General features: G+C 43.6%; 1 protein-coding gene across 4 annotated transcripts in view; it reads right to left on the bottom strand.

The window, feature by feature from the left end:
* SMARCD2 (SWI/SNF related BAF chromatin remodeling complex subunit D2) overlaps positions 1-26,046 on the bottom strand; it is a gene marked incomplete at its 5' end in the record, with an annotated part of 30,374 nt that overhangs the window by 2,979 nt on the left and 1,349 nt on the right. The window contains 10 exons of one of the 4 annotated variants that reach the window (XM_083469922.1): positions 864-1,068; positions 2,008-2,105; positions 2,210-2,371; positions 3,033-3,134; positions 4,107-4,202; positions 5,249-5,368; positions 5,603-5,725; positions 6,308-6,350; positions 12,119-12,306; positions 25,709-25,885. In XM_083469922.1, the coding sequence (XP_083326048.1) occupies positions 864-1,068; positions 2,008-2,105; positions 2,210-2,371; positions 3,033-3,134; positions 4,107-4,202; positions 5,249-5,368; positions 5,603-5,725; positions 6,308-6,350; positions 12,119-12,306; positions 25,709-25,885 (1,314 nt within the window). Of the gene's footprint in view, positions 1-863; positions 1,069-2,007; positions 2,106-2,209; positions 2,372-3,032; positions 3,135-4,106; positions 4,203-5,248; positions 5,369-5,602; positions 5,726-6,307; positions 6,351-12,118; positions 12,307-24,055; positions 24,089-25,708; positions 25,886-26,046 lie in introns of those variants that run through there. The other 3 variants (XM_083469923.1, XM_083469924.1, XM_083469925.1) reach the window with 3 other exon arrangements.

Raw genomic sequence — 26,046 nt, 5'->3', positions numbered from 1 at the left:
CTAGAATGAGGATCCCTGCTATATATTTTTTTTGCAGTACAATACTTTCGCAAATTAGGTTAGCATGCTTAGTCAGCAATGATTATGCAATGGGTTTGCATAATTTTGCAGATGGGAGAAAGTAGAAAAAAGGTGGGAGGAAGAGAGCAAGATAAGGAAAAAATGTATAGAGTAAGGACTGGATGGTCTTGGAGGTGAGATGTTCTGCTGCCATCACTGGTCTCTGTTTGTCAGAGCTAGAAACCTTGTTTAAATCCCACTCCCAAAATCAACTCCATGTTCTGAACACTCTGAATCCAATCTGTCATGAGTTCTGTTGGTTGCCATGCAGATTCCTAGCCCACCTGTTTACAGACAGCAAGAAGAGAGCCAGCCATCTGCCTAGACTTCCAACTCTCCAGATGCCAGTCTTTTCACAGCTTGCCAACCGGCTCCTCCCCATTCCCCCTGCTCTTAAGAGACCAAATCCTACCTACTTGCTGTGTAACAGTGTCAATGCTTTTCTGATACCCCCTCAAAAAAGAATTCAGAATTTCAGATTATACAAAACTACTTCAATATGTAGGAAAACAAGATGTGCAGCCTACTCAACAAAAATGGGACAACTTGCACAACCTTGCTTTACTTGCACTGTTTATTGCAAGTACAGAATTTGAAATTAATACAAAATATTAGATTGCCAAAGCCAGGTTGGATGGGTAAATGTCGCACAATCTTGAAAACAGGTAGAGGCATCCCCTGCTTATATTTTGGGGATAAGCTGAGTGCCCCTGCAGGGCAAGGCAAGCATTACGGCACCCCCAAAGTATGTGAGGTGGTATGCTTGATTCTGCTTCCTGCCCCAATGGTCACCAGGGACCTACCTTGACATCCAGGGAGGCAATTTCCTGCTGGTTGGTAGTGGAGGCCAAGAAGTTGCTCATTTGGGCCTTCAAAGGGTCATCCACTTCCACATCAATGTCGTAACAGGCAGTCTTCTTCTGGTCATTAGGGTCCACACTGGAGGGGTGGGTAGGGACAGGAGGCTGGGATGAGGGCTGAGAATCTACATCTCCCCAAGAGCTGTTCCTTCACCAGCACCCCACAAACATTAGGGTTAGGAATTGACTCTCTCATACCCCTGAGGGCTTCAACAGAGGATAAACAGATTAATTTGAATGGCAGGGGTACACCCAAATTAGGATGCACAAATACATATGAATCCAAGGAAACTAATATAGCATGTTCCAAAAATATTTTTATTTATTTGAAGTATGCATATGCTGCCTTTCCTGGACTCAAGGAAGAATTATAATATAGAAATTAAAGCAGACAATGAAACCACATCATAGCAAATTTCATAAGCAGGAAAACACATCAACCTCAGAAAGTAAAATAAATGGACCTCACAGTCTTTTCAAAAGGATACTACAGAAAAACTAATCTTTTTTAGGCTTGAAACTAGTTCTGACACACATGCACACACAAAAACCACATTTATATATGCTGCTCCAGTGGCAGAAATCTTCCATCACTTCCTAGATACATCAACAGCATCTCCTTCAGATGCCCCAGAGAAATACTCCACCCTACCCTGATACTAATTTTTATAAATATTTATTGTTTATCTTCTCAAACAGTTCTATGAAGCAAGCCAACATTATTCCCATTTCACAGATGGGAACTCAAGAAGCACATGGCTTGTCCCAAGGCCAAATATGATTGTCCATGGAAGAGGTGGGGTCCCCCCACATATTACCATGATTGAGATTATACTATCTCCCCTTTCTCTCTCTGATGGAAGCTGCATTCCAGAGAGAGATAACAACCAATCAGAGCACAGATGGGGAGCTTCTTCAGATGTGAAACCCTCCAGGTGTTGCTGGACTCCATCTCCCATCAGCCCCAGCCACCAAGGCCACCGATCAGGAATGATGGGAGTTACAGGCCACCAACATCGGTAGCCCCAGGTTCCCACCCCTGAATTAAGAGCTTGCTCAGTTTCAGCTCCTGCCACGCCAGTCCTACCTGATCACATGGTTGATAACAATGGGATCTGGATGTTGCAGGAGCCCCGCCAGCTTCATGGGGATCTCAGAGAATCGCATGCGGATGCAGCCAAAGATCTAGAATGGATAAAGAGAGCATGCCATGAATAAGCCCTGAGGCAAAGGGTGGGGTGGGAAGTAAGAAGAGATGGGGCAGGGAGGCAAGCCATGTATTTACTGACCTGGCGAAAGTATCGGTTGCAGTTGATGTATTCTCGCTCATGACTGTCCTGGAGCTTGTTGTGCTTGATGTAGAGCCACAGAGCCTGCATGATGCTGGCCCGAGTCTGGGTGTGAACGCCCAGAAGGCGAGCCAAACGGGGATCCAGCTTGTACTGGGGAGGCTGCAAGGGTAATATTGCCTGGTTAATATGCACTTGAAGTAGGGTCCTCTGTAACCTCAGACCAATCTGAGTGTTGCAACCTGCTTGCATCTCCAAATCAGGAATGATTAATGGAACCCATCTGAATAACCATCAAGAGAGAGAGAGACGATCTGTAGCCAAGTGGTTATCCCAGGCGGACTCTGGCCAGGCCTCTGAACCACCCACCCCACCCACCAGTTCTAATCCATAAGCAGAAACATTCATGAAAAGGAAGTCTGTTTTCATACTCCAAATGAATTACAGTCAACAGAAAGTCTGCAAGAGCACCAGCCTCTGAACCCAGTGCCTTCTCATTCTCAGTTCTATCTTCATAGTCCTACTTGGGCTGGAAACTTACTTTTTAAATCACAAGCACTGAGATTAATAGGAATCCAAATTCAGCACAATACTATGGTATCCTCAAGAAGGAGAACAGCTGTACATAAAGCTGGAGGAAGTAAAGCCACACGATTTGTGATAATAAAATATGGAGAAAGAAGCTTCTGGTCTAGTACTGCTGTATCTCCTCCCATCTCAAAGCTGGATTGTGCCATGGAAGTGATGTGGTTGGGAACCTGATAATTTCAGGGCACTACAACTCGCCTGCTCTCACCACCTACTGGCGCTTGTTCCCTGTTACCTGATGATCCAGCATGAGCAGAAGGGTGCATTTCACATTGACATCGCCCGGGCGCTTGACTTGGAAGCCATCTGTCTCTTGGGTTGTGGCCATCCGGTGCCACTGAGAGGGAAAAAGCCATATTGAGATAGTGCAAGACAAACATGGGGAACAAACTGGTTCATTTTACCACACAGTAGCTGATATTTTAATGGTTGGTTTTCATGTTTTACCCTTGCTCTTCTAATCAGGTGGGGTTACAGAGGTTTTTATACTATTATCATCTCAAATATCAACAGAACACAGATGGGAAACAGCCCAGCCTTATCCACTGCCCTTACTCCATCCCCGGTAGCTGAAGGAACTATGCAAGCCTCTCCAGTGCTGTTCAATTAATCCAAAAGCACTTTAAATGAAGTCACTGAGACTGCCAAATATCGCAGTTCTAACAATGGTGTAAAAAGGCACTGAAGACACTTCAATAGCACCTGTGCTAAATGAAAGTTCTTTTTTTATTTGTATACATGATGTCAATCTTATGGACACACACACTCGGGAACCTTTAACTACAGTAAGTGTGCCGTTATGTGTCTATGTTGTGTGAAGTGGTGGAGATCACCATATGCAAAGGCTTCTCTAGGAATACTAGCACAGGGCTCCACACAGACAGTGAATAAACTGTTGGTTTGGACATGGGAGATGCAGTCATTAAGCTCCCATGGTAGCACAGAACCTAGTTTACCAAACAGGTTTGCGGTGAAGATAACCGAGACAGTACTGGAAGCATTCTGTATGCAATGGAAAGTTCTACAGAAATGAACACTGGTTATTGGTGGGGGGAACAGAACTTAGCTGGATAAAACCCCATGATGCCAGTACATAGCTCATCTTAAACCAAATCCAGGAACACCATCTGACCCCTCCTTGGAAACTGTTCTCTCCAGCAATTATGATTCCCGGACCTGATCAATCATCTGCAAATGAGGCCTATCATCCCTCTCGGTCAACAGGGCTGTTCTCAGCCCCAGTTGTGTATTTCTGCTCCTCTGAGCTGCCTCCCATTTCCCAGCACGCAACATGCACCAAGTCACCTACCTCCACCAGGTGGTTGTCTGGGCCATACAGCTCTTTGTCCAGCTCAATGACCAAGCTCTTGAAAAAGGATGAGAACTTCCTCTTCTGTTTACTTGGCTGAGATAGAAAGACACAGGAGAAACTGAGCCCCGCCTTTCCCAGAAGCACACAGACAGCACCGCTGCCAAAAACACATCTCTAAAAGTGAAGGACAAACAAGCGGGGCCAACTCTGCCAATGAGGGACTTCATTTAGCTTGCGCAATGTTGGGAGCAATACAGCCACTACTGACATCATCACTGTTATTGTGCTTTTCTGAATAAAACGAGGGCCTTTCTATGAGACTGGGGAGAAAGAAGCTCTGGAAGAACTGGGAATTTTATAAAGTCTACATTCCATGAAGGTTGCCAGTTAAATGAGGAACAGTCCTTAGTGTTGTGGAGTCTGAAATAATGGACTTCTGCTATGTTCTTCAGCAATGAGATCATTTGGATCCTTTCAATTAGATTTGTCAATCCAAACTCTGGGAGGTGGGGATTTATGGTGCTAACATGTGGCCAAGTTGAAAGGGAAACATCAAACTGTCTTTTTCCAGAAGGGAGTCGGAAGAGCTAAAACAAATAACTGTATCAAGAGATGAAGTTCCAGGTCTTAATGACAATTAAAAATTAGCAAATTATCATGTCCATATAGTATATACCCAAGAATTCTTAAGGAACTCAAATATGATCAAACAAAAATACGTAACTTGCCCCTGGAATCAGCTATTGCAGTCAACAAAAGACGTAATTTTTAAAAAATGAATGGGCAGGGGGCAGGTTCCAGGAAACTCCTGCTGAGAAACAACAGCAGGAGAGCTCTATTGCCCTCATGTTTGCTTGTTCGCTTTCTATAGGCATCTGGTTGGCTAAAGTGGGAAACAGGATGTTGAACTAGATAGGTTTTGGTTTGCACAAGCAGGACAAGGTGAAGGGAAGACACACAAGACGACTCCTGTATGGACAACAGCTAAGGGTGCACAGCTGGCTAGCTGAGATAATTGGGTGCGCCCATGTGTGCATGTATGAGTGATATAGGGGGTTTACCCTGAACCAATCTCCAGGGAAGCCTACATCAGCCACTTTCCACAAAGCTACCTATCAGCAGGGATGTTTCAGCCTTACATCGTCTAAGAGTTTGCCTTCCACACGAAGTTCCCACGAAGCTATGCGTTCACTGCCTTCAGATTCTTCCTTGCCAGGCGTAAAGGTATTGGAGATGTAAATGCGAAGCTTCCGCTTTTGCTGAAGTTTGGAGAGAAACATTCACTAAGGACAGCAATAGGATCAAATCAACCACACACCAATTCCTTTCCACAGGTCTGGTCCTTCTTCCCAAGGCAATCTGAGCTGGCAGTTTAAGTTGCTTCTATAACTGAAGCCTCAGACTGCCAAGGAACACCCCAAAGGAACTGATCCTTTCGCTTTCTCCATCCCTGAAGGACTTGACTAACTCAGTCTCCCTCCATCCCTCCTCACCGTCAAAGGTTTCTTGATTGCCTCCTGGATTTCCATCCTCTTGCGGGCAATTGTCTGGTCCAGCTTGCGCTCAAAGGCCAGCAAATCCATGTAGGCCTGAGACTCTGGGACTAGTTCACGAATCTGTGAAGACAGAGTCTATCAGAATGCCATCTCTATCAAGACAAGCATCCTTTGCCTCTGAGTAATTACACAGAAGGGGAATTTCAATGTGTACAATTATCCAAGATTTGTATCATGTTCCCCATCATTCCCAGCACGAAGGCTGACCTATCCCTGCTCTGCATATCATTGGGGAAAGGGGACAATAAAGCTTTATCCCCCTTTAGCAAAGGGTCAATATCCTTCCATCTCACAATCACTATTGCCCTTTCTATGATTGTTTTGAGGATAATCAGTGAATTACTTTGCAAATTAAAGTTGATTAACAATTGTAATAATGGACTGGAATTCCCAGTGGGAACAGCTGTGACATATGCAGCAAAATGTTCCAACACCCTCTAAAATACTGGGTTTATTATCCTCCCATTCCACAACTACATAGGAACAGCTCACTCAAAAAAACTGCACACCTGAATAATTTTTCTAGAAAGAGCTGGCATGGCCTTGAGCCCTGCAATCCGTTTCTACCCATTTCCACCACATGTGCCTACTGCCTGCATCCTTCATTGAGGCCAAGAGCTCTCTCAGACAAGGAGCACTTACCCTCTGTGGCAGGACCTTGTCTGCCATCTTCCTCCTTTTGAGCCTGCAAGAATTGTGCAAAAAAGCAAGCTGTTAAGAGGCCAAAAACAGTCTAGAATCTGGTACCTAATATCCACATGTATGGAAAGCCCAAACTACGCAACTGGAATGAATTTCAAACATTTTACTTGTGTGTCCCAGGGAATTCTATAATATAGCTCCACCTGTATCAGCTAAAACACCTTCCCTGCTTTAAAAATAGTGATAAACAAACTCCATGTAGCTTGATTCAGAGTTGGCTTGCAAAGGAAGGAAAACAACTGGCATAAAAGGAAATTATTTTCAATGCATCTTCTTTCCTAGCTCCAGTACCAGCTCTAATAGTAAAAATAAAAATAAAAATATGTAGCTCTAGTAGCAAAAGCATCTGATTTGCATTTAACCCTGAAACTCAGATGATGAACATTTGTGCAGGGAGTGGGGATCAGAATACACTTGATACCAATCTCTGTCCTTGTCTCCAGGAGAATGTGTAGCTATGTCATCAATGGTGATAGTTTTTTACTTCACAATAAGGGGGAAAATCAGGAAAACAGAGGCAGGAAGGATGATTTAGCAAGCCAAGAAAGGTCCTTTGCTTATGCAGCAGGTCAGTCAGATTTGAGGTGTTTCCTGTTGCCTGGTCAGATAAACCTAGGGACTGTATAGCTTCGCTATTCTCATCACTTGGCAATCTCCCTGCATTGTGTTTTGTGGACCTGTAATACACCATTCCCCACAGCTTTGCCTTTTTTAAAAAATCGGGGGGGGGGGCATGTCTTCTGTCTGAGCTAATATTAGTGTCCAAGAATGGAAGGAACAGAAACCACCATCAATGGTTGTGCGATTTGCTTGGATGTTCAGTGAAATGTTCGATTTCATTAAACATACTTTTTGCACATGTGCAGAATCTCATTGTACATTCCTTGATGGAGTGGAATGTCAGAAAAAATGTTTGAGTCATAATATATCTGAGCATTTTGAGATGTTCAAATTCATATTATGAACCAGCTAACTTAGAACTTTGGGAACATTATGGCTTTTGTAATATTCCTAATAGGTGCCTGTCCTACCCTTCCCTCAAAAATACCGCAAGGGTCATATGCTTTGGCTTTATGCAGATTTCAGCTGATTTATCATTTTCGTGTTGAGAATGATACTCTTTGAAGACTCACTGCCACATTTCAAACTCTATTTTGTAACAGGCCAAACTATTTTTTTAAAAAAAATGCATTCACATTTCACCATGTGCATATTTATTTTTATTTTAAAAAATAAAATAGCTGCTGCTACTCCCACCCGCATCCTGATCTGGATCATAACCATAGCACAGTTGGGCTTTCAACCTCCCACCCACCCACCACCCACACTGCAGCTCCAACAAAACTGCCCCCAATGTTGAAATTTTCTTTGGAGGGGAACTCCTAGATACCAAGAGCAACTTCCCTTCCAGGGCAAATAGCTTCAAGGTGTGTGCAATTTATTTTGTGGCTGTTGTCAGAGTTGTGTTATTCGAAAGGAAATGATTAACCTCTCTTCTGCTGCAAGAGGGTGAAGAAGGGGGGAAAGGAAAGGCAGGAGAGAGCATATTTCAGACCCATACAGTGGGAAATGAAACCCTGCCTGCAGCACCACAGAACAGAACTGCGCCTTTAACCCACCACAGAAGGAAAGGAACAGCTACGGAGCTCAAATTAACAAAGGGATCATATTCTGGCATCTGAAATGGCAATCCAACAAGACAATAGACTTACTCCCCCACTTCTACCATGTAGAACATGGCCCCTGAAGCCTGGATGCCAGATGTGTGCAGCTGCTTGTTTCTCTATGCATCTCCTTCCTTGGATTAAGCTGGCTGAGGAGGACTTGCCAAGAAACTGAATGTCATTTGCATCCCATTTGTTTTTAAAAACAGCTGGTAAAATCAGGCCAAGCAGGACTTGTGAGGAGCATGAGAGAAGAACAGATGAAAGTCAAGCTCAGCAGAAGTAGCTTAGCAGAAGGGGAGTGGAGGATATAGTAGTGAAGGGAGTCAAAAACCCATATCATAATGAGAATGGGGGTGAATGGGGTGCTGCTTAATCTTAGCTATCTGATTTTCCATCAACAAAAAAAATCTGTAAGAGCCACAGAATCTGGACCCACCAGGAGCTGATAATATTACGCAAGTCACTCTTCTTCCACTCTCCCTTTTGTAACAGGAGGATAATGCTGGGATACCTTGCAAAGCTATTTTAAGGATTGCTGAAATAAGTTGTAAGGAGCACTCTGAACACTGGAAATGTAGCCTATAAATACCAAATACGTATATTGTTTTTCAGCTTTTTCTGGGAAAGTACACAGTTATTGCTTTTGAAAACTGTGTGCAGGTCAGGAAATTGGTGGAGACAAGTAGAACCTGCAAAGAAACTGCTAAAGTATCCCCACCCCCTAAGAGAAGTACCAAACCAAGCTTTCTCCCAAAAACTGTTAGCTGTTAAGGGTTCAAGAAGGCCAATTCCCTCACTTCACCCCTGGCTTTCCAGCTGACAACTAAAATTATATGACTCCTTGAAACCAACGAGCATACTTGGTCCACACTGGGCTGATCGCCAGGGGAGGGGGAACTTTATGTTCTTTCATTGACAAAGCTTACATACTTCTGCATACCTAGAAGTCTTCCAAGTATGTAGAAATAGCTGGCTAGCTTGAAGAAAGCAGGCAGCCCGAGCTGCCGTTATTCACAGTAACATTGAGCTTAAAAGACAAAGGCAGAAAATGTGCACATAGCAGTCTCCCTAGGCTTACAGGAGAGGGGTGTACTACAGAGTTCCTGAGATAGGTCACAGAGAATTCAGATTGTCATTAGTGCATTTCTCACTCTCGTTTTGAGTCATTCCATTTTAAACATGCTTCAATTCCAAGATAGATCAGGGGCCTAGAAGGGGTTGGAAAGGCCTGGCAAGTGACCTTGGTTCTAACTAACTGAAAACAGAACTTGGGTGGATTCAAGGCCCCCAGGCCAACCACATCGTGATGTCTCAGAAGTCCCACCCTTCAGTGCTGGGAACTAGTAGTCACATACAGTATCTAGGGGACGGGGGAAGTGGACATCCAGAGAGAGAAGCAATTTGCACACAAAGAACATTGCCCTAAATCTTTTGGTTCACCTCAGTTGCTGCTATCATGAACAGGTAGAGGATTAAGTCCCGGTATCATTCCTACTGGGGTAATCTGTTCAATATGAAGGTGGGACACTGCTGGACTCCTCCGCTGCTATTTCTAGAAGCAACTGGGTTTTTTTTTTTTTATTGTGAGGGGAAATCCTTGGCTGCTTCATCAAAATGGTCTGTTCTGCCCAAAATCGACAAAAAAATGCTTTTTGTGGAGATGCTCAAAGTTACTCTGTTGTCCCCAACATGCTGCTCTTTAGTATCGCTGACAATCTAAGAGTCTGGATAAAGGTAGAGCAGGGGTGAAGACAAAAGATTGGGGCTGGGTTAGACAAAGCACTAATTACAGTCCATATGAAGACCTTCTGTGGCAACAAGGACAGCAAAGCACACATTCCTCTCCATCTTCATTGCATTGGCTCAGTATTGTCTAGTGGAGTCATTCCAAGCAATATGCGGTTTAATTAGTCCTAGGCTTCTATCCTGTACCCTTGACTGCTCTGTAAGCTATTGATATGTTTGCTTAGCATTTAGCAGACAGAATTTCCCACATCCACTCCAATCCGTAATCCCCTTTAATGACAATGCCCCTAGCCAAGCTGCCCTCAGTCTCGTCTTATTGTTCTTGCTTGGATGAATTTCTGTGGGTGTAAGCAGAGTTCATAGTCAAGATCCTTGCAACAGTCCAACAAACGATCTGTGCTTTGGAACCTTGATGTTTTTTGCTAGTTCTAGCTAACTGAGGGAGGCCAGCTGCGCCTATCTGACTGACCATTTACACCTCTTTGTGCAAAGTGTGGTTCCTGGTCCTCTTCACAAGGCTATATTACAATCACTCCTAAAAGAAGCCCTCCTTGGAGCTATGAAATTGTCTACTTGCCTGGGACATGCCTTTTAGAACAATGTTATGGAACAAGTGATGGTGGTTCAGCTCAGATTCTCTGGATTAGAATGGTTTTCTGAACCCATTTCAGGTGGTAGTTTTGCCTCAATGTGTAGCCTCTTGACTACATTGGCTCCTAAGCTGGTGCAGTCATGTACTGGCAGAAGCCAGCTCCCAATCCAGCAAATTCTTTTGCATCCCGGCTCTGCTCCTTCCCCAAATGCTCTGTTTCAGCTTTTGCCTACTCTCCTGTCAGCAGCAGAACTGTTCCACTGGTGAAGACTAGAGGATCTGGGCAAGACCATTTTAAACCTTGCCATTATTACCTATTTTTGTACTGTTAAAGGTATTTTACTGGTTTTATTGCCTCTTATTTAAATCTTTAAATTTTCTCCAAGTAGTTCCGAATAAAACATAATATACAGAAGCTGCAGGAAATATTTTCTTTTTGTACATCTTGGGTTAAATCCTTTCCTTTTGGGTCCTACGCACCTTTCTCTGAAAACATCCAAGCCTGCTTCTGTTAAAAAATTAATTAAGAACTGCAAGCTATAAGGCAAGAAGTGGAAAGATAAAGAAGAAAAAGGTGTTCAAGGAAGGAGAGGAGGGTACGTGTGGAGTTCTCTAAAGGTTGTTAATTTGGTGCCCAAATAATCAGATTTGATTTTGTTGGTCCTCCTGTGTATCATTTGTACTTCTGCTGCCAAATCTGCAATGCTACACACACTTATTCGGGAGAGTCCCAATGAACTAAGTGGGATTTACTTCCAAGTATATATGCATATAACTGGGCTGCATGTCAGCAAGTGTAGGCAGTAACTAGAGATGAGCAAGCCATCAAGAGCCTAGAGACCAGAGGAATAAAACTGGAAGTCAAGACCAGAGTCAAGTCAGGCTTAGAGGACAAACCAGGATGCAGGAGTGAAGAGTAATATCAGCACTATATTTTTACCACTAGATCTGCACTTGGTATAAATGTGATAATGCCTCAGTCAAGACCCACCATCTGGTAGATATAAGGTGTTGGAATGAATGGTGCCAACAATTATATGAATATACCTCATAACAGCTAGCCAAAACTGCACCATGATCTTGACACATGGCTAGTGGATAACATTGCTGTGTGTGTTTCAATATGCACCAGCATCTTATGGTTTGCAACAACCCTCTTTGTTCTAGATACCAAAAGGTCTGGTAAGCTCCAACATAGCACATTTTTTTGGTATTCGCTCAGCCTGTCAGCTAATAGTCAATATCTGCACAATCCCTTCTGTTTTGTCTGGCTAAGAAGTGTATTTTTGCTCTTTCTAAACTCTGTACTGAAGTTAACAAGTTAAATCAACAAGGAAACACTTTTGCACCCTGGAATTTCTTAGATTTTTCTGGATCTCACTGCAAAAGCATACCACAATAGCCAGGAATATAATCAACTTCCAAAATGGACTGAGAGGGAATTACCAGTGGTTATTAAGGGGGGGTCAGGGACATAAAACAATCTCTCTTCTTGAACGCAAACCCAAAATATTAAGCAGTGGTGTGGTAAAGTAGTGTGTGTGTGTGTGTGTGTGTGTGTGTGTGTGCGTGCGTGTGTGGAGACACTGGAAGTTGTCTAATGAAGAATGGGAGCTGGCTACTTTACGTATGTTGTAGAGACAGGATGGCTATGTAATTGATCTTATTTGCAAATAGTACCAATACAGTCTCACCCTATATTCTACATTCACCCCCCTCAAATTACTTAGACACATATGCACTTACCCTCGCCTTTGGGATAGTGATGGAGGCGGTTGGGTCTGTGGAACAAGCAGGCGCTTCCGGAACGGATCCATCATGGACTGTGGCATTCCAGGTCTCATTGGAGAAGGTGATCCATACAGAGGCCCTGAGGGGGATCCCACTTGCAATCCTGCCATGGGCATCCGGCCACCAGGCAGAATCCCAGGGCGCTGGCAAGAGAAAACAAAAGACATTCTAGGAAACTAGGCACTGTACGCACCAGAGTTCATTGGCAGCAGCTTGGCTGAAGTCACTCTACTTCCCATAGCAGGGCAAAGTGCAACAGGCAGAGCCACATTAAAAACGCAAACTGTTTTAATGGTATTCCAAAGAACCGCTTGGGAATGTAGATCACGGACAGAGAGGAAAGATAGGCACCTTAAAGAGAGTTCATGGAGTTCTTATGAAACTATAGCTCTTGAACATCCATGGCAATTAAACCAGCTTTATGTTTGTAGTACAGACGAGTGTGAAGAGAAGAAATGTTGGAAGACTGCAAGAATGCTAAGTAACAGCTGTACTTACCTTTGCCACATTTACTTTGTGCTATTAAAGAATGTACAGATGGCAAACATTTGAGGTAGATATAGTTCTCACATCACCATGATATGCCAGGGGAAGCTGCACTTTCCAGCATTCATCCTTCTGTGTATAGGAGGAGGTATAGGAACCCTCTCCTGAATTTAGCAGACAAGCCCAGTTGCTATGTGCTCAAAAGAATGACATGAAAGAGGAAGCAGACACTCTCTTAACCTCTAATCTAAGTTGGTGGCCTACATGGACAATGGAGCAAAAGTGGTTTTCTATTGGGAAGAACAACCTCAGCCCCCCCCCCCGGCACATCTGGTGGCTTTCTGCTGCTGGTGGTACAGTTATAAATATAAGAACATGAATAATCAGTTGGGTCGTTAACCCACATTTAAGAATCTCAGATTAACTTGTTTTGAGCAGATAAAAACAAAATTTACGCCTAATGATGGATTAGTGGATGGCATGGAAAGGTGAGTGCAAGAGGCTACAGCCCTCTAGCTCCAGTTTCAGGTAGCACTTGGGGAGAAAAGTCTAAAATGCTTTACTATTCTTGAATGCACTCAGATGAACTTTCCTCCACAAACATTCACACCCTTAACACTTTCCAGTGTCCCAAGAACATTGCCACTGAACCAAAGCCAAACAAAAACTGCAGGCAAGACCCTCCCCTCTACCTAACAAGTGAGATTATTCCTCTTGCACAAGAGAGGCCCCTCTGCAGATTCTTTTACAGGTTTCCACTGCCTAGACATTCCCATAGAACCCCTGGAGATGCACATACTGTGGGTGTAGCACACTGGCTAAGAGCCTGAGCTGTGGACTAGGAAAACCCCAGTTCAAATCTCATTTCAAACCACAAAGTCAACAGTAGCCTGCCTGCAGTATGTGTGTAATACTGAACTACTCTGAATGGCTACTTTAAGGAATCCCAGGAACATGCACAAAGCACCTTCAACTTTCTATAGCACTTTATAAGTTACTATTGCAGAGACTTATTCCAAAGCTTTTTGAACTCACCTGAAACATTTGCACAATAGAAACTGCCAACCATACTAACAGAGGATAACAATACAACCAGGATCTTTTGTATGTTACACAAGTCAAACAGCAGAATCACATCAGGTGTTTGTAACAAACTTGGGTCATTTGGCAAAACATTGTAATTCACCACCACAGATTTTGGCCAGCCTTGATCATCACCCATTGTTTCTTGCACCTAGTGAGGATCAGCTTTTTTACTTTCTGCTCTACCGAGGCACCTGACCCTAAGTCTTCATTAAAACAAACCAAAGTCCCATAAGCCAACAAGCAATAGCTTCAGACCAAGGTAAGCTGGTGGTAAACAAACCATAGCTTCCGGATAGGGTTCACACATAACACTATGCTATGGTTTAGTCTAGCATTATATGCAAATTAGGTCACTGTCTGCATGCTGTACCCTGTCTAAGACTTTGTTGGCATCCATCTGTTTCAAGAGACAATGGAGTGCACCTTGGGGGTGAAGTCAAACTGCTGGAGAATCACAGTGCCTGCTACGGCTGCGGGGACTGGTAACTCATAATTGTTGCCTCCCATGTTGTTTTTGCTGCATCGGCAGTACTGAAGCAACCTCCCTGGGACAGCCTAGGCCAGGCATTGGCAAACTCGGCCCACCACATGTTTTGGAACCACAACTCCCATCATCCCTAGCTAACAGGACCAGTGGTCTGGGATTATGGGAACTGTAGTCTCAAAACATCTGGAGGGCCGAGTTTGCCTATGCCTGGCCTTGGCAGTGTGTATGGAGGTCCTGGGCTGCCCAGATGACAAGATACCATCCAACCGCCTTAGGGACTCCACTCCAGATTTGTTTGGGTTTACTCCTTAGTCTTTTCTTCTCCCGGAGATGTCCTGCAAGGCAGCAGTCTAGGACTGCCAGGTGATTTAAGGAGCAGAAGCAAAAATGCTGGCACTTATAATTACATTTAGGTAAGTTTGCCTGTTGTCATCCACAACTTTAATGGCAGAGTCTCTGAGCCACTCTTTCCCACCAGTACCCCATGGAGCTATTTCTCAAAGGGCTAGGCCCAGGATCACCAGACAAAACTTGGCTCTTCCACACTTAATAGCTCTATGCAGAACTGCATAAAAAGGAGAAACTCTGCCAACTGTCAGGCTCATTATCAAGAGAAGCTACACTGCTCACATTTCTCCTGCCCTTGTAATTATTAAAGGCTTGTCTAGGACTGAATTCAGCAACCCGACATCTGGGGGCAACTGCTAATTTGATTGGAAAAGCACATGCTGGATCTGCCATGATTCACAGCTGCACTTAGCTCAGGTTACCTATGCGCAGGGCTTGTTTATTAAGTCCTTTGAGGGGCATTTGATTGTGTATGCGCACATATACACACCTGCCCTCTTGAGCCTGCTTCAGAAGGGATTGCACTCCCTTGCCCTGTGGGATCTGAAACAAGCGTCTGCTGCCAAGGAGCTATTGCAGCTGCCAAAGCCACCAAGCCAGCAGGGCAACATTTCATCCCTCCCCAGCAGGCCCAGGCAGAGCCTCCAGTCCACTGCCACTCCCAAACAGAACTCAGGCAAAGGGGGTTGGGCAGCACCATACAAGTCCAACAGTGAAAGGATTGCCCACAGCAGCGAATACTGGAGAAAAACATTCAAAGGGAACATTATGAGCACGAGAACAGGCAGGAGACAAGTCATGCATAGAAAGGCTGCTGGAGGAAATGGGTATGCTCACTTATGGAAACAAAGATGAAAGGAGATATGTTGACTGTTTGCAAGCATCTGAAACACTGTCAGGCAGGAGGGAGTCACAGTTAACTAAATCCCACCTCGCCCATAAATTCGCTCTGTGGGTCAGATTAAGCCACACGGTCTCAGCTTCGGCTCCCTTCCTCCTTTCTATCTACAACAGGGGTATTGTAGACTCTACGAAAAGCGATGCTAATAATATTAGCCTACTTAACAAGGTTGTCATAAAAATTACGACGATAATGTATGTGAAACATGCTACAAGTGGCAATGGCTGTAAAGCACCAAGAGGCAGATATAGGTTGCAACTGGAGATAAACTTCCAAACTACAGGAGCACCAAGTCAGTGACAGAATAAGTTGCCCAGAGAGATTGTGGAATCACTTTCCTTGCAGATTTCCCAAATAGAAATTGCAGCATGTACACAGGTCTATGAGTCTCTGGACTGTTATTTTGCTGTTAAATAAACTCCAGTTACTACCAAAGATTTATAAAGCATGTTAATATGCTACGAACAACCAAGTTACCCCTCCAAGGACCCTTGAGGTTCAATTCTAGCAAGCAGATTCATAAATAACCAGCATCCTCACAATTTCCCAGACTGCCCCTCTTAACAAGAGGCTCCTCCCTCAACACAATTATTTCTTCCCTCCTTTCTCTAATCAATTACTACATATTCTGGGCCAGTGTTGACTTTGGCTGAGGAAAAGGACGGCGTGCAGTTAATCCCCAGCATTCTTCAAACAAATGGAGCAATATTCATTACTCCGCTGTTGTTTGGCTGTGTCATTTTATACGCGACATTCTCTCTTCACCCTCTCTTTTATCAGCTACATCACTGCCCACATTCATATAGTTAAAGGCAACCGGACCCTTCGAAGTGGTCATTTACGATAGATGCCTTTTGTATCATCCACACACTTTTAAAAAGCAACTTCTCCTATTTGCTACACAAGGGTCACACTCTGTGAAATCCTGCTGAGATCCCATACCTCCACACCAACGAGAGAATTTCCTTGGGAAGACTTTGCAGATGGTTTTCTGTCACGAGCAGGAAAAAGCCTCTCCACATATTTCAATTTTAGGGGCACATGCAATAAATTTTAAGTGTGCATCTAAACATGTATACTGTCAGTGTGATAAACATGTGTTTGCAAACATCTGCATCAGATAGGTAAGCTGAATGAATGTATAATGTGGCAAACTGTGCAGCGTGTGAAATGGCTCCAATTGCTGCCACTTGGGGGAGGGGGAACCTTCCCAGGTCAAATGAAATTCTAGAAACAGTAAGAGAAAGGATGTGCCAGCGCATATGTACCTTTCCCAGCAATGTGTGACTCACTTGCTTGAACCATTTACAATGTATTTGTTTTCTCCTTGTAATATGGAATGTGAGAGTTGACACATAGCAAGATGTGTGTGGATGATTCTGCCTTGTTCTGTGGAAGATGAATCTGATGGTCTCCTATAATTCTATGGACTTGAAATTATTCTGCACAGCTGCCTAGGTAGCTCAAATGTGGCTATTATACGTACATAGGCAATTTATATATTTGTCTGCTTGTTATTGTTCAAAACCACAAACATCCACTGGGAAACAAAGGTCTTAGTTACGTGTTCAGCTGCAGCCTGTTTTTTCTTACCCCCAAGAGGAACACTCAGTTCAGACAGGAGCAGGTCTCAATTGCCACCACATCTCCCCCAAGGAATTAAGACAACCATCTGCAGTTTTAAAAGAGCTGCTACTTTCTTATACAAGTTTCTGATTACAGCAAATGCTTAGGACCATTTCCTTGGCTTAGAATGTGGTCCTTCCTGGCCACAGAATCATAGGGCTGCAGGTGACCGTAAGTCACTCATCCACTCCTCTCTGCATCTGATATGAAAGCACAGCTACTGAGGAACTACAGTATTGAAAACACTGAACAGGGGAAAAGTGGGAAGAGATAGGATTTAAAAGGCACAGAAAGAAAACTACTGCCCCTGATTACTGAGGACAATCTCTATTTTCCGTACCCGTCTCTCATACAGTGCTGTCTTCATTTGTCTTTGGGAATGATGTTGAAGAAGCCTGTGAAAAAATTCTAGAGTGTCCTTACGGTTTCAGCCCCCTTCTCCCTCTAGTCTCTGAAACATGTAATCATTGATGGAAGAAGCGGGAGTTTACTAGTACACAAGACAGCTCTTCTTTTCATCTGCAAGTTGTTAGAAAGTGTGAAAGACACGGAACACAAACTTCACACAAAGTGGTTTATGCTGAAGTTTCCTTAGAAGGTGCATCTACAAAGCAATAACATGCCAGTCCCATGGTAGGTAAGTCTCAGTCCTTCACCAACACAAAACCACAGCCAGAGATTCTGCTTGCCATCTGATAATTGCCATCTAATCTAATTGCCACCCTGTGCATTTACTTAAGTAGCATCACAGGTGAGTCAGCATTCAGTTGCCATTAACGGTTTTCACAGGTTTAATGCAATTCAAAGTCACAGCAGGAAGACTAAGGAAAGAAGAGAAAAGCGAGCAATAAAATACTTGACATTAAAAGGTTAGCCCACTAGACACTTGTGTATGGTATCAAACATTTGAGTCCTATTTAAAACTCATCCAAGGAAATGCATTTCCAAGATTCTGCTTACAGAACTGCATCTTGTGAATTTCAGCTGGGACTTAAAATATATGTCTGGCCCTCATAATGAAAATATGCAAATACTCTCTGTTAAAGGCTTCAAGAAGCACCCATGCCTTCAGAAACGTTCCCTAATGCATGTACTAATTCATCTTCCCTATCCCACGTAGTACATTTATTTCCTGCTCCATCCCTCTAGTCAGAGGCTTGCAAAGCACAACATAGCAGGTTCATCAGGCTGATACTTGCTGAAACTGCTGTACTTGGCTGCTTCTGCTTCCGGCTTCCTTGTTACAGAAGCATTACCACCTCCAAAGGAAGTGCAGGGACTTGAAGGCAGTGTTTCTCTCACTGCTAAAAATCCACACCAGACTTTTGAAACTGTCTTCATTTGAAAAGCAAAGCTAGAACTCCTCACATGGGATGCACCCAATATTCACAAAGTGTGTACCTCCCATTGTCTGAAATTGATGCAACAACTAAGCCAATGTCCTCAACTTCTAACCACTAGGGATGCTTGTCTGCTGGTCTTTGCTAATACTTTCATAGCATGAAGAGACTGCTGAGAAGCCAGTTCCAGTTACAAAAGAATAGGGCTGGAAGGGATCAGCAGGACATTAAGTCCAGTCCCTTACTCCAGTATCCCGTGCACAATAATTCACATTATGATGGGATGCAAGCATAAAATCAGGAGACCACACAGCGTACTACAAAAAGCGCCATCTAAGCCGAATGCTAACTGCAGTGTCATAATACAGAAAAATGCTTTTTTGAGGAAAAGTTAAACCCAAATCTTAAATTCATTCAATACTCTCAAAAGAAAGTTATTGGGACATATCTAGGATTTTGCTTGGAGTTAAGCTAACAGCAACCAGGACCCATGATCTCTGGTAGTCAGAAAGTTATTTCTGAATGAAATAAATAACATAAAAAGGGAACTGGCACTGCAATTTTTACAAACGAATAAGGGCTTAAAGACAATGTGATTTTAAGGGTTTGTGGGGTGTGGGGAGCTATTCTTACTTGCCTGTAAAGGTGGTAACCATTTTGCATGTGTCCAATTGATGCGCAACTGCTGACGCATGGGTCCTTTAGGACCTGGAAGAGTGGGGCAGAATGGGCTTATGGGCGGTGGGAGTGGGGAGGAATAGAACTCCAACACAAAATGGTTTATTTTAAGGAGGCAGACAACTCCAGAGAAGGACTGTCATTCCTAGGTGTCTAATATATCCACATTGTACACACACACACACACACACACACACGTGTGTGTGTGTGTGTGTGTGTGTGTGTGTGTGTAATTATTATTTTGAGGGTTGAGACAAGGAGTCAAGACATGTCATTATGGACCTTTCTCCAGTCCTATCAACAAGAGGACATCTGGAGACTCAAATGGCCCACTCAACACTCATACATAAATGTTTTGAGCTACCTTTTTGAAAATGCAGGTCTTGTTTCCCTGATTACCCATTTTGAAGGCTGTTCCTAATTAGCAATATCCAAACAAGTCTATACTGAGCACAGAACAATTTCCATCAATGGTATGGAAATTACATAAGTCCATTGATTTCAGTGGGTGTGCTCCAGGTATGATTTGGCTGGATACCACCCCGTGGTTCTTACCTTCAGTGTTCTGAGGTAATAATCTTGCTATACAAGCTCTGCACAAGTTCAGTAACTCCTTATTTTTTTACTTCCATAATGCTTTACTTTGAACTCATTCAGTCATCCGACGCTACTCATAAGTCCCCAGAACTCTTATTCTATCTTTTTCGTTCCATGTCATTCTTCCTCCATCAAAACACTTTATACTTTTTCATCTACACTGTATTATTTTAAGATTAAAACAATATGTTACCTAATTTAAATTGCTTCATGGTTTAAAGTGTTTCTCTCTTTTAAGTAAAAACAACAATAACTGAAAGCAGCTTGTAGAGTTTGGAGCATATAACTGGCCTCAAAAGCACACAACACTATCCCATAGTCAGAAATAAATAAACCATGGCTTACCATAAGGAGTAGTCTGCTGGCAGTTGCTGTTCTTTTTTTCTTTCTTTCTTTTTAAAAAGTAATAACAGAAAGAAAACACACAATGCCACAATAACAATCCACTATTCCTAAATGCAGTATATTAATATAGACAATTTATATGATAAATAAATGGGCACAATATACTGTATGCTCAAAGGCAGAAAGGGCAGTAAGATCTCCACACCACTGAGTAATGGGTGGTGGGTATTCATCTTTCCAGCCTTGGAATATAATTATCTTTTCAACCATAAGGGCTCAGATGATCCACTTTTGTTGTCCGTTAGTCCCCACATCATAGGAATGTTAAAAGTGCACAAACATCCTCATGTACCAAGGATTTTTCCAAAACAAAGTTATTAAGAACAAAAGTTTCTGACCCAAAGATTGAGCATGATAGCTCAACCAATCCCATTCTGCCTCTGACAGAACCAAACCACGAGGCTTCACCTGGCATTAGGTGAACCGGGCATTTATGGTTTGTTCAGGAATAACAAACCATGGGTGGTGGTGAGCCATGAACACACTTTGGCTTCCACTTGTGGGTTGTTTGGAAAAAAACAACCATGAGTGTCAGTTCACACATAACACTAAGTCAAGCACTGTGGTTTGTTTCTCCTGGAGGCAGACAGGGCAGAGCAAAGCAGGAAGTACAGAGCAGCAAGCACCTGCACTGCTTGTCCACAGTAACTCATGGCTTATTTCTGACAATGGCTTACCATTATGCATGAACTGGGATACTGTGTGCATATTTCTGCCATTCCTTCTTTCTTTTGTATGAAAGTTGCTTCGAACAAATACCTGCTTATCTTTGCAGAAGTGCCTAGCAGACTTTTAGGCACTATTACTATTACTTTTGGTTTTAATAGATTACAGTTTTAATATATTTTATATATGTATATCGTTTTAGATTCTATCCATGTTTAATTGTTTTTTAATCACTGCTTCTTCTATGGTTTTAGCGGTTCTTGTTTTTATCTGTAAGCTGCCTTAAGTCAACACATTTTGGAGTGGAACTTCCTTCTTGAGGAGCAAGCTTAGACATTCAGAAGCAGCTTACACAAAGATATTGGTGCCTATCTGGCACCATAAGGAAACAGTTCCTTTGGTGCCAGATAGGCGGCAATATTTGTGTAAGTTGCTTCAAACTGTCTAAGTTTGCTCCTGAAGAAGGAAGTTCCACTCCAAAATGCGTTGAATGCAATAAACATTCAGAGGAGCATTACTTGAAAAAGCTGGTGCCATATATCACATCAGAAGCTGAGCTAATAAATGAACCTATTACGTTATGGATTATTATTAGGCCCTATAACAGTGTTTCCTGGGAAGGTATGATGACACAATTGGCATGTTTGCTGCAGAGTCTGGACTCTGTGATTGTGTCTGTGGCCTGGTGTTGCTGGTAAGTAGCTGCCTTAGGTTGTCTTATTCCTGGGTACCAGTCCAACTTCATTAATCTTTTTTAAATTATTATTTCAGTGGGTGAGTATTATTGCAGTCTCAATGCAAATCTGCACGTTGCAAGTGTCTGGACAAATGCTCTTTTGCATTCTACACAGGACTAACAGTTCAATCTCTATTCAACAAAATAAGGGGACACAAATCCAACATCAGAAATGGCAATATCCACAAACCAGTTAGAGAACATTTTAACCTATCAGAATACTCTTTAACTGACCTTAAGGTGGCTATTCTTGAATGTTCAGTGTGAAACTGCTGAATTCTGAGTTATCAGGCAATTCAATCCTGCCACCTGGGGCTTGACTCAAGATTGTGTTTTTAAAAAACAAAAACAAAAAACCCTGTATATGCTAATTAGCTAACAAATGTCAGAATGACTGTGTTATCACAAACACTGCCTAGTTAATTGGTCACCACAATTATTTTGCTTTTAGGTAACTGTCACTGCTCCTTTTGCATTTTATTCCATCGACTTCACTCCCATGCCAACCATGGGTAGATATGCTTGCCACTTTAGGACTGCAGTTCATGCATCTTATGAAATAGACTGCGGTATGTGAAAGCTTTTAGCCTTACACCACAACAAATGTGTTGGTCTTTAAAGTGACACAAGATCCTTTGTTATTAATACCACTAGTAATTACAGTATAGGAAAATAATTCAAACAAAATGAAGCAAATAATAGTTGGCCTACTACAAATTTATATTGCATCCTTAGTTTGCTAAATTCTGTACCAACTGTATTGTGCTCACTCCTACAATTTATATTTTGCAGAAGAGGAGCTAAGGCTCAGTGTGTCTGTTGCCCAAGACCGCAAAATGAATTAATGGAAGAAGCAAATACCGAAATCAAGGTCTTTTAATCCAAGCCCAACTGACCCTGTGGCCCACACTGACTCTGTCAAACTAAGGCTGCAATCCTGTGCATACCTTCTAGGTAGCAAGTCCCGACAAAATCAGTAAGACTTAATTCTGTCTAAACATGCATAGGATTGCTCTGTGAAGCACTTATGTGGTTGTGTGTGAAACACACACACACACTGCTGATATAGAAGACAAGACAGTATTTTCCTTTTAGTATCATAGCCAAATTTCCCCCCCTAAGATAAGACAGCACAGATCAAAACGACCTCAAAAACTGTGACTGTCTGAATGACAAGTCTTTACCTTTTTAGGTGGTGTATGAACAGGTCCTACTGACTTATCTCAAATAGGAAGAAATCTTTTAGCCATGAGCACTGAAAAGATTTGTAAAGGAATTTCCCCCTTTAAAAAGTGTTTTATTCAATACATTTGTAATGCAAAAACATTGTATAGAGAACCATATGATGTTTTCCTACTTTATTTGCTGCTATTTTGATTCCCTTGGGTGATTTTGGGCGTCTTTTCTGGCCTTTTGAAAAATGGAATCGACTAACACAATTCCAAAAGGAGGGCATCAAAAATAAAAGGAGCACCCTGGACCATACTTTTGTATTTTGGGCAAATTAATCTGCAGTAACTACCATTTCCTGATTCTGTATTAACAACAACTAACACATATTACAGGCCTACACAACTGATGGCCCACCAAGCTGATTGCAGCCCCCCCCCACGCCCATGTACTGTAGCCAGGCAGGTATTCACTACACCACACCAGTTCTTGCAGTTGAAAGCACAGAGTAGGACAAGGTACTTTGGCAAATCTCTGGAGGGCCGCTATGCGTGGCTGGTGGGCTGCATTTAGATTAGTGGTTTAGAAATTGTACAGGCTTGATGTACTAAAATCCCTACTTTTATGCTTGCAGCATGCTTTTAAAGCATGGGACAAAATCCCTCTTGGCACTCTTTTCATCCCATTTGGAAGCACAGGAGAGTGCTTTAAGCTCCATTAAGGGACAACTGATCTACATCTGTCAGTCTTGAAGATGTACCCATAGTGTGCTTCTCTAAACCAACAAAATATTTTTAACCTCCAGAAGTCCCTCCGCCTTTGTCATTATTGCTGCGTGTCATTGTTCCCTCCCCCGCTCCCCAGTCTGCCACCTAAGATTGTAATACTATCTCCTTACTTCAAGAACTGCTGAGAATACAACTCTTCTAATATATAAAGACTTTTATAATCAAAGGTTGGGTGGTGGGGAAAGCAGAATGCGGCTGAGAATTCTGCTCCAGACTGAGCCACAAGCCAAAAAGTACAAATTCAAGCTTCAAGGAAAATATTTCAGATCTTTCTCTAAGTGACATTATGCTTTCCCTATATTTATTTACCTACTTAATTTATATAGCTGCTCTATAGCACAAGTACTCTAGGAAGCAAGTGTGGTGTAGTGGTTAAGAGCGTAAGACTAGGACCTGAGAGACCAGGGTTCAAATCCCACTCAGTCATGAAGCTCACTGGGTGACCTTGGGCCAGTCATTGCCTCTTGCTTAACCTACCTCACAGGGTTGTTATGGAGATTATGGAGGGGCGTGTAGACCATGTACTTTTTGGAGAAAAGGGTGTGATATAAATGCAATAAATAAGCTCTTCTCCTTACCCGCTTAAGAAAGCCCATGTGGCTCTTTACATCAAGTTCTGATAAACTCAATCAACAGATACAAGCTCTGCCTTCATAGCTAGTTGTGACACCTAGTGCTTAGAGAACAAAAACCAGCATTTTGATTGTACGCTTTCTACATCTCCACACAATCCAAGCCTCCAGCGGCACAAAACCATTACAAGACTTTCACAGGCTGGAAATCTAAATCCCTCCCGGAGTCATACACAGGATTTCATTGAGAAGCCCTCAGTGTGCATAGCAAACTTTCTCCACCTCCATTCAGAGACACCTACTTTTGAGTGCCAACCTAAGGCCTCAGTTTCCTTCAATGACCCGTCCCCCCTCCAATTTATGTTTAGATTTTAAGCACCACTTTGAGAGTTTGAGGGTACGTAACACTTTAAAATGAACTACTTAAGCCATCATAAACTACAGTAGTACCTCGGGTTAAGTACAGTGGTGCCTCGCAAGACTAAATTAGTTCGTTCCACGAGTCTTTTCGTCTTGCGATGTTTTTCGTCTTGCGAAGCACGGTCCGTCGCAACTGCGCCTCTTCAAGCGGCTTTAAGAAAAAAGCGAACAAACTCGCAAGACGTTTTCATCTTGCGAAGCAAGCCCATAGGGAAATTCGTCTAGCGAAGCAACGCAAAAACCGCAAAACCCTTTCGTCTAGCGAGTTTTTTGTCTTGCGAGGCATTCGTCTTGCGGGGCACCACTGTACTTAATTTGTTCCAGAGGTCTGTTCTTAACTTGAAACGGTTCTTAATCTGAAGCACCACTTTAGCTAATGGGGCCTCCTGCTGCTGCTGCGCCGCGGGAGCACGCTTTCTGTTCTTATCCTGAAACAAAGTTCTTAACCTGAAGCACTATTTCTAGGTTAGCGGAGTCTGTAACCTGAAGCGTATGTAACCTGAAGCATATGTAACCCGAGGTACCACTGTAACTGGCTAGAATATATCAAATTAAAAGCACGCCACACATTAACAGTACAGTACATTAAACAAGGCAACTTAAACCTGACCAAAGCATGTTGGGTTTAAAAGGAGAAGAGGAAGAAAGAAAAGAAAAAGTACAAACTCAGATTCCAGCCGGAAGTTTCACAGTTGCTTCTCTCCCACAACCCCCAAATGCCTTTCCGTCTCAGCAGACGCTATCTGATGTTGCTCCAACTTCTCGGACTCAGCAACCATCCCAACACTGGGACGTCTCTGCCAAATACAGTCCAGACCCTCTCCGTGTAGCCGCACGCACAGCTCCTAAACTCGCTTCTGCCAGGAGGCCTTTTAGACAAAAACTCTTCTTACCTGCTGCCCTCACCGATCTCAGTCATGCCCAGCCATTCACACGTTCCTTTTCTCCTCCCGCAAGCCGCCCCCCTTGAACCCCCATATCCGACTCCTGGAACGGCAACGTCTCCCTTCCAGGGAGTTAGCTATTTCAAGTGTATCCCCCACCTGCATTGCTCCCTCCCTCCCCCTCTCTCTCACACACAAACTGCCACGATCCCTTCACGTGTCTCGAAACCCCGACGTCCCCACGTGCTTGCTCCTCTACCTCGCGCTCCTTCCGCGACACTTTCGAGAACGACCCGCAACAACAACTCAACACACAACACACGCGCGAGCACGTGCCCCGCCGCCCCCGCTTTACCTGGAACGGAGGCGCGTGCCCCATGGCCCGGTACGGGGTGGCCCCGGCCGGGCTGGGTCCCCGCAAAAGCCCCGGAGCCGGCGGAGGAAGGGCGGACAGCGCCGCCGAAGCAACCGGAGGGGGACCCCCGGGCTGCGGCGGCGGCGGCGTGAGAGGAAACCCCCCGCGGCCGGCCATGGGGAGCCGAAGTGAGGAAGTCGGCAGAGGAGGCAACGGCCGTCAGGCGCTCCGAGCGCGCCCCACAGAAAAAAAGGGAAGCGGCGCTGGCTGGCTGGCTGGCTGACTGACGAAGCGGGGCGGCTCTCAGCGAGCTGCCCGGCTCCTCCTCCGGGACCGCC

This window comes from Podarcis liolepis (assembly GCF_965112155.1).
Source record: "Podarcis liolepis genome assembly, chromosome: 13".
Taxonomy (NCBI): domain Eukaryota; kingdom Metazoa; phylum Chordata; class Lepidosauria; order Squamata; family Lacertidae; genus Podarcis; species Podarcis liolepis.
Note: the sequence above shows the minus strand (reverse complement) of the source record. Positions and strands in the feature narration are given on the sequence as shown.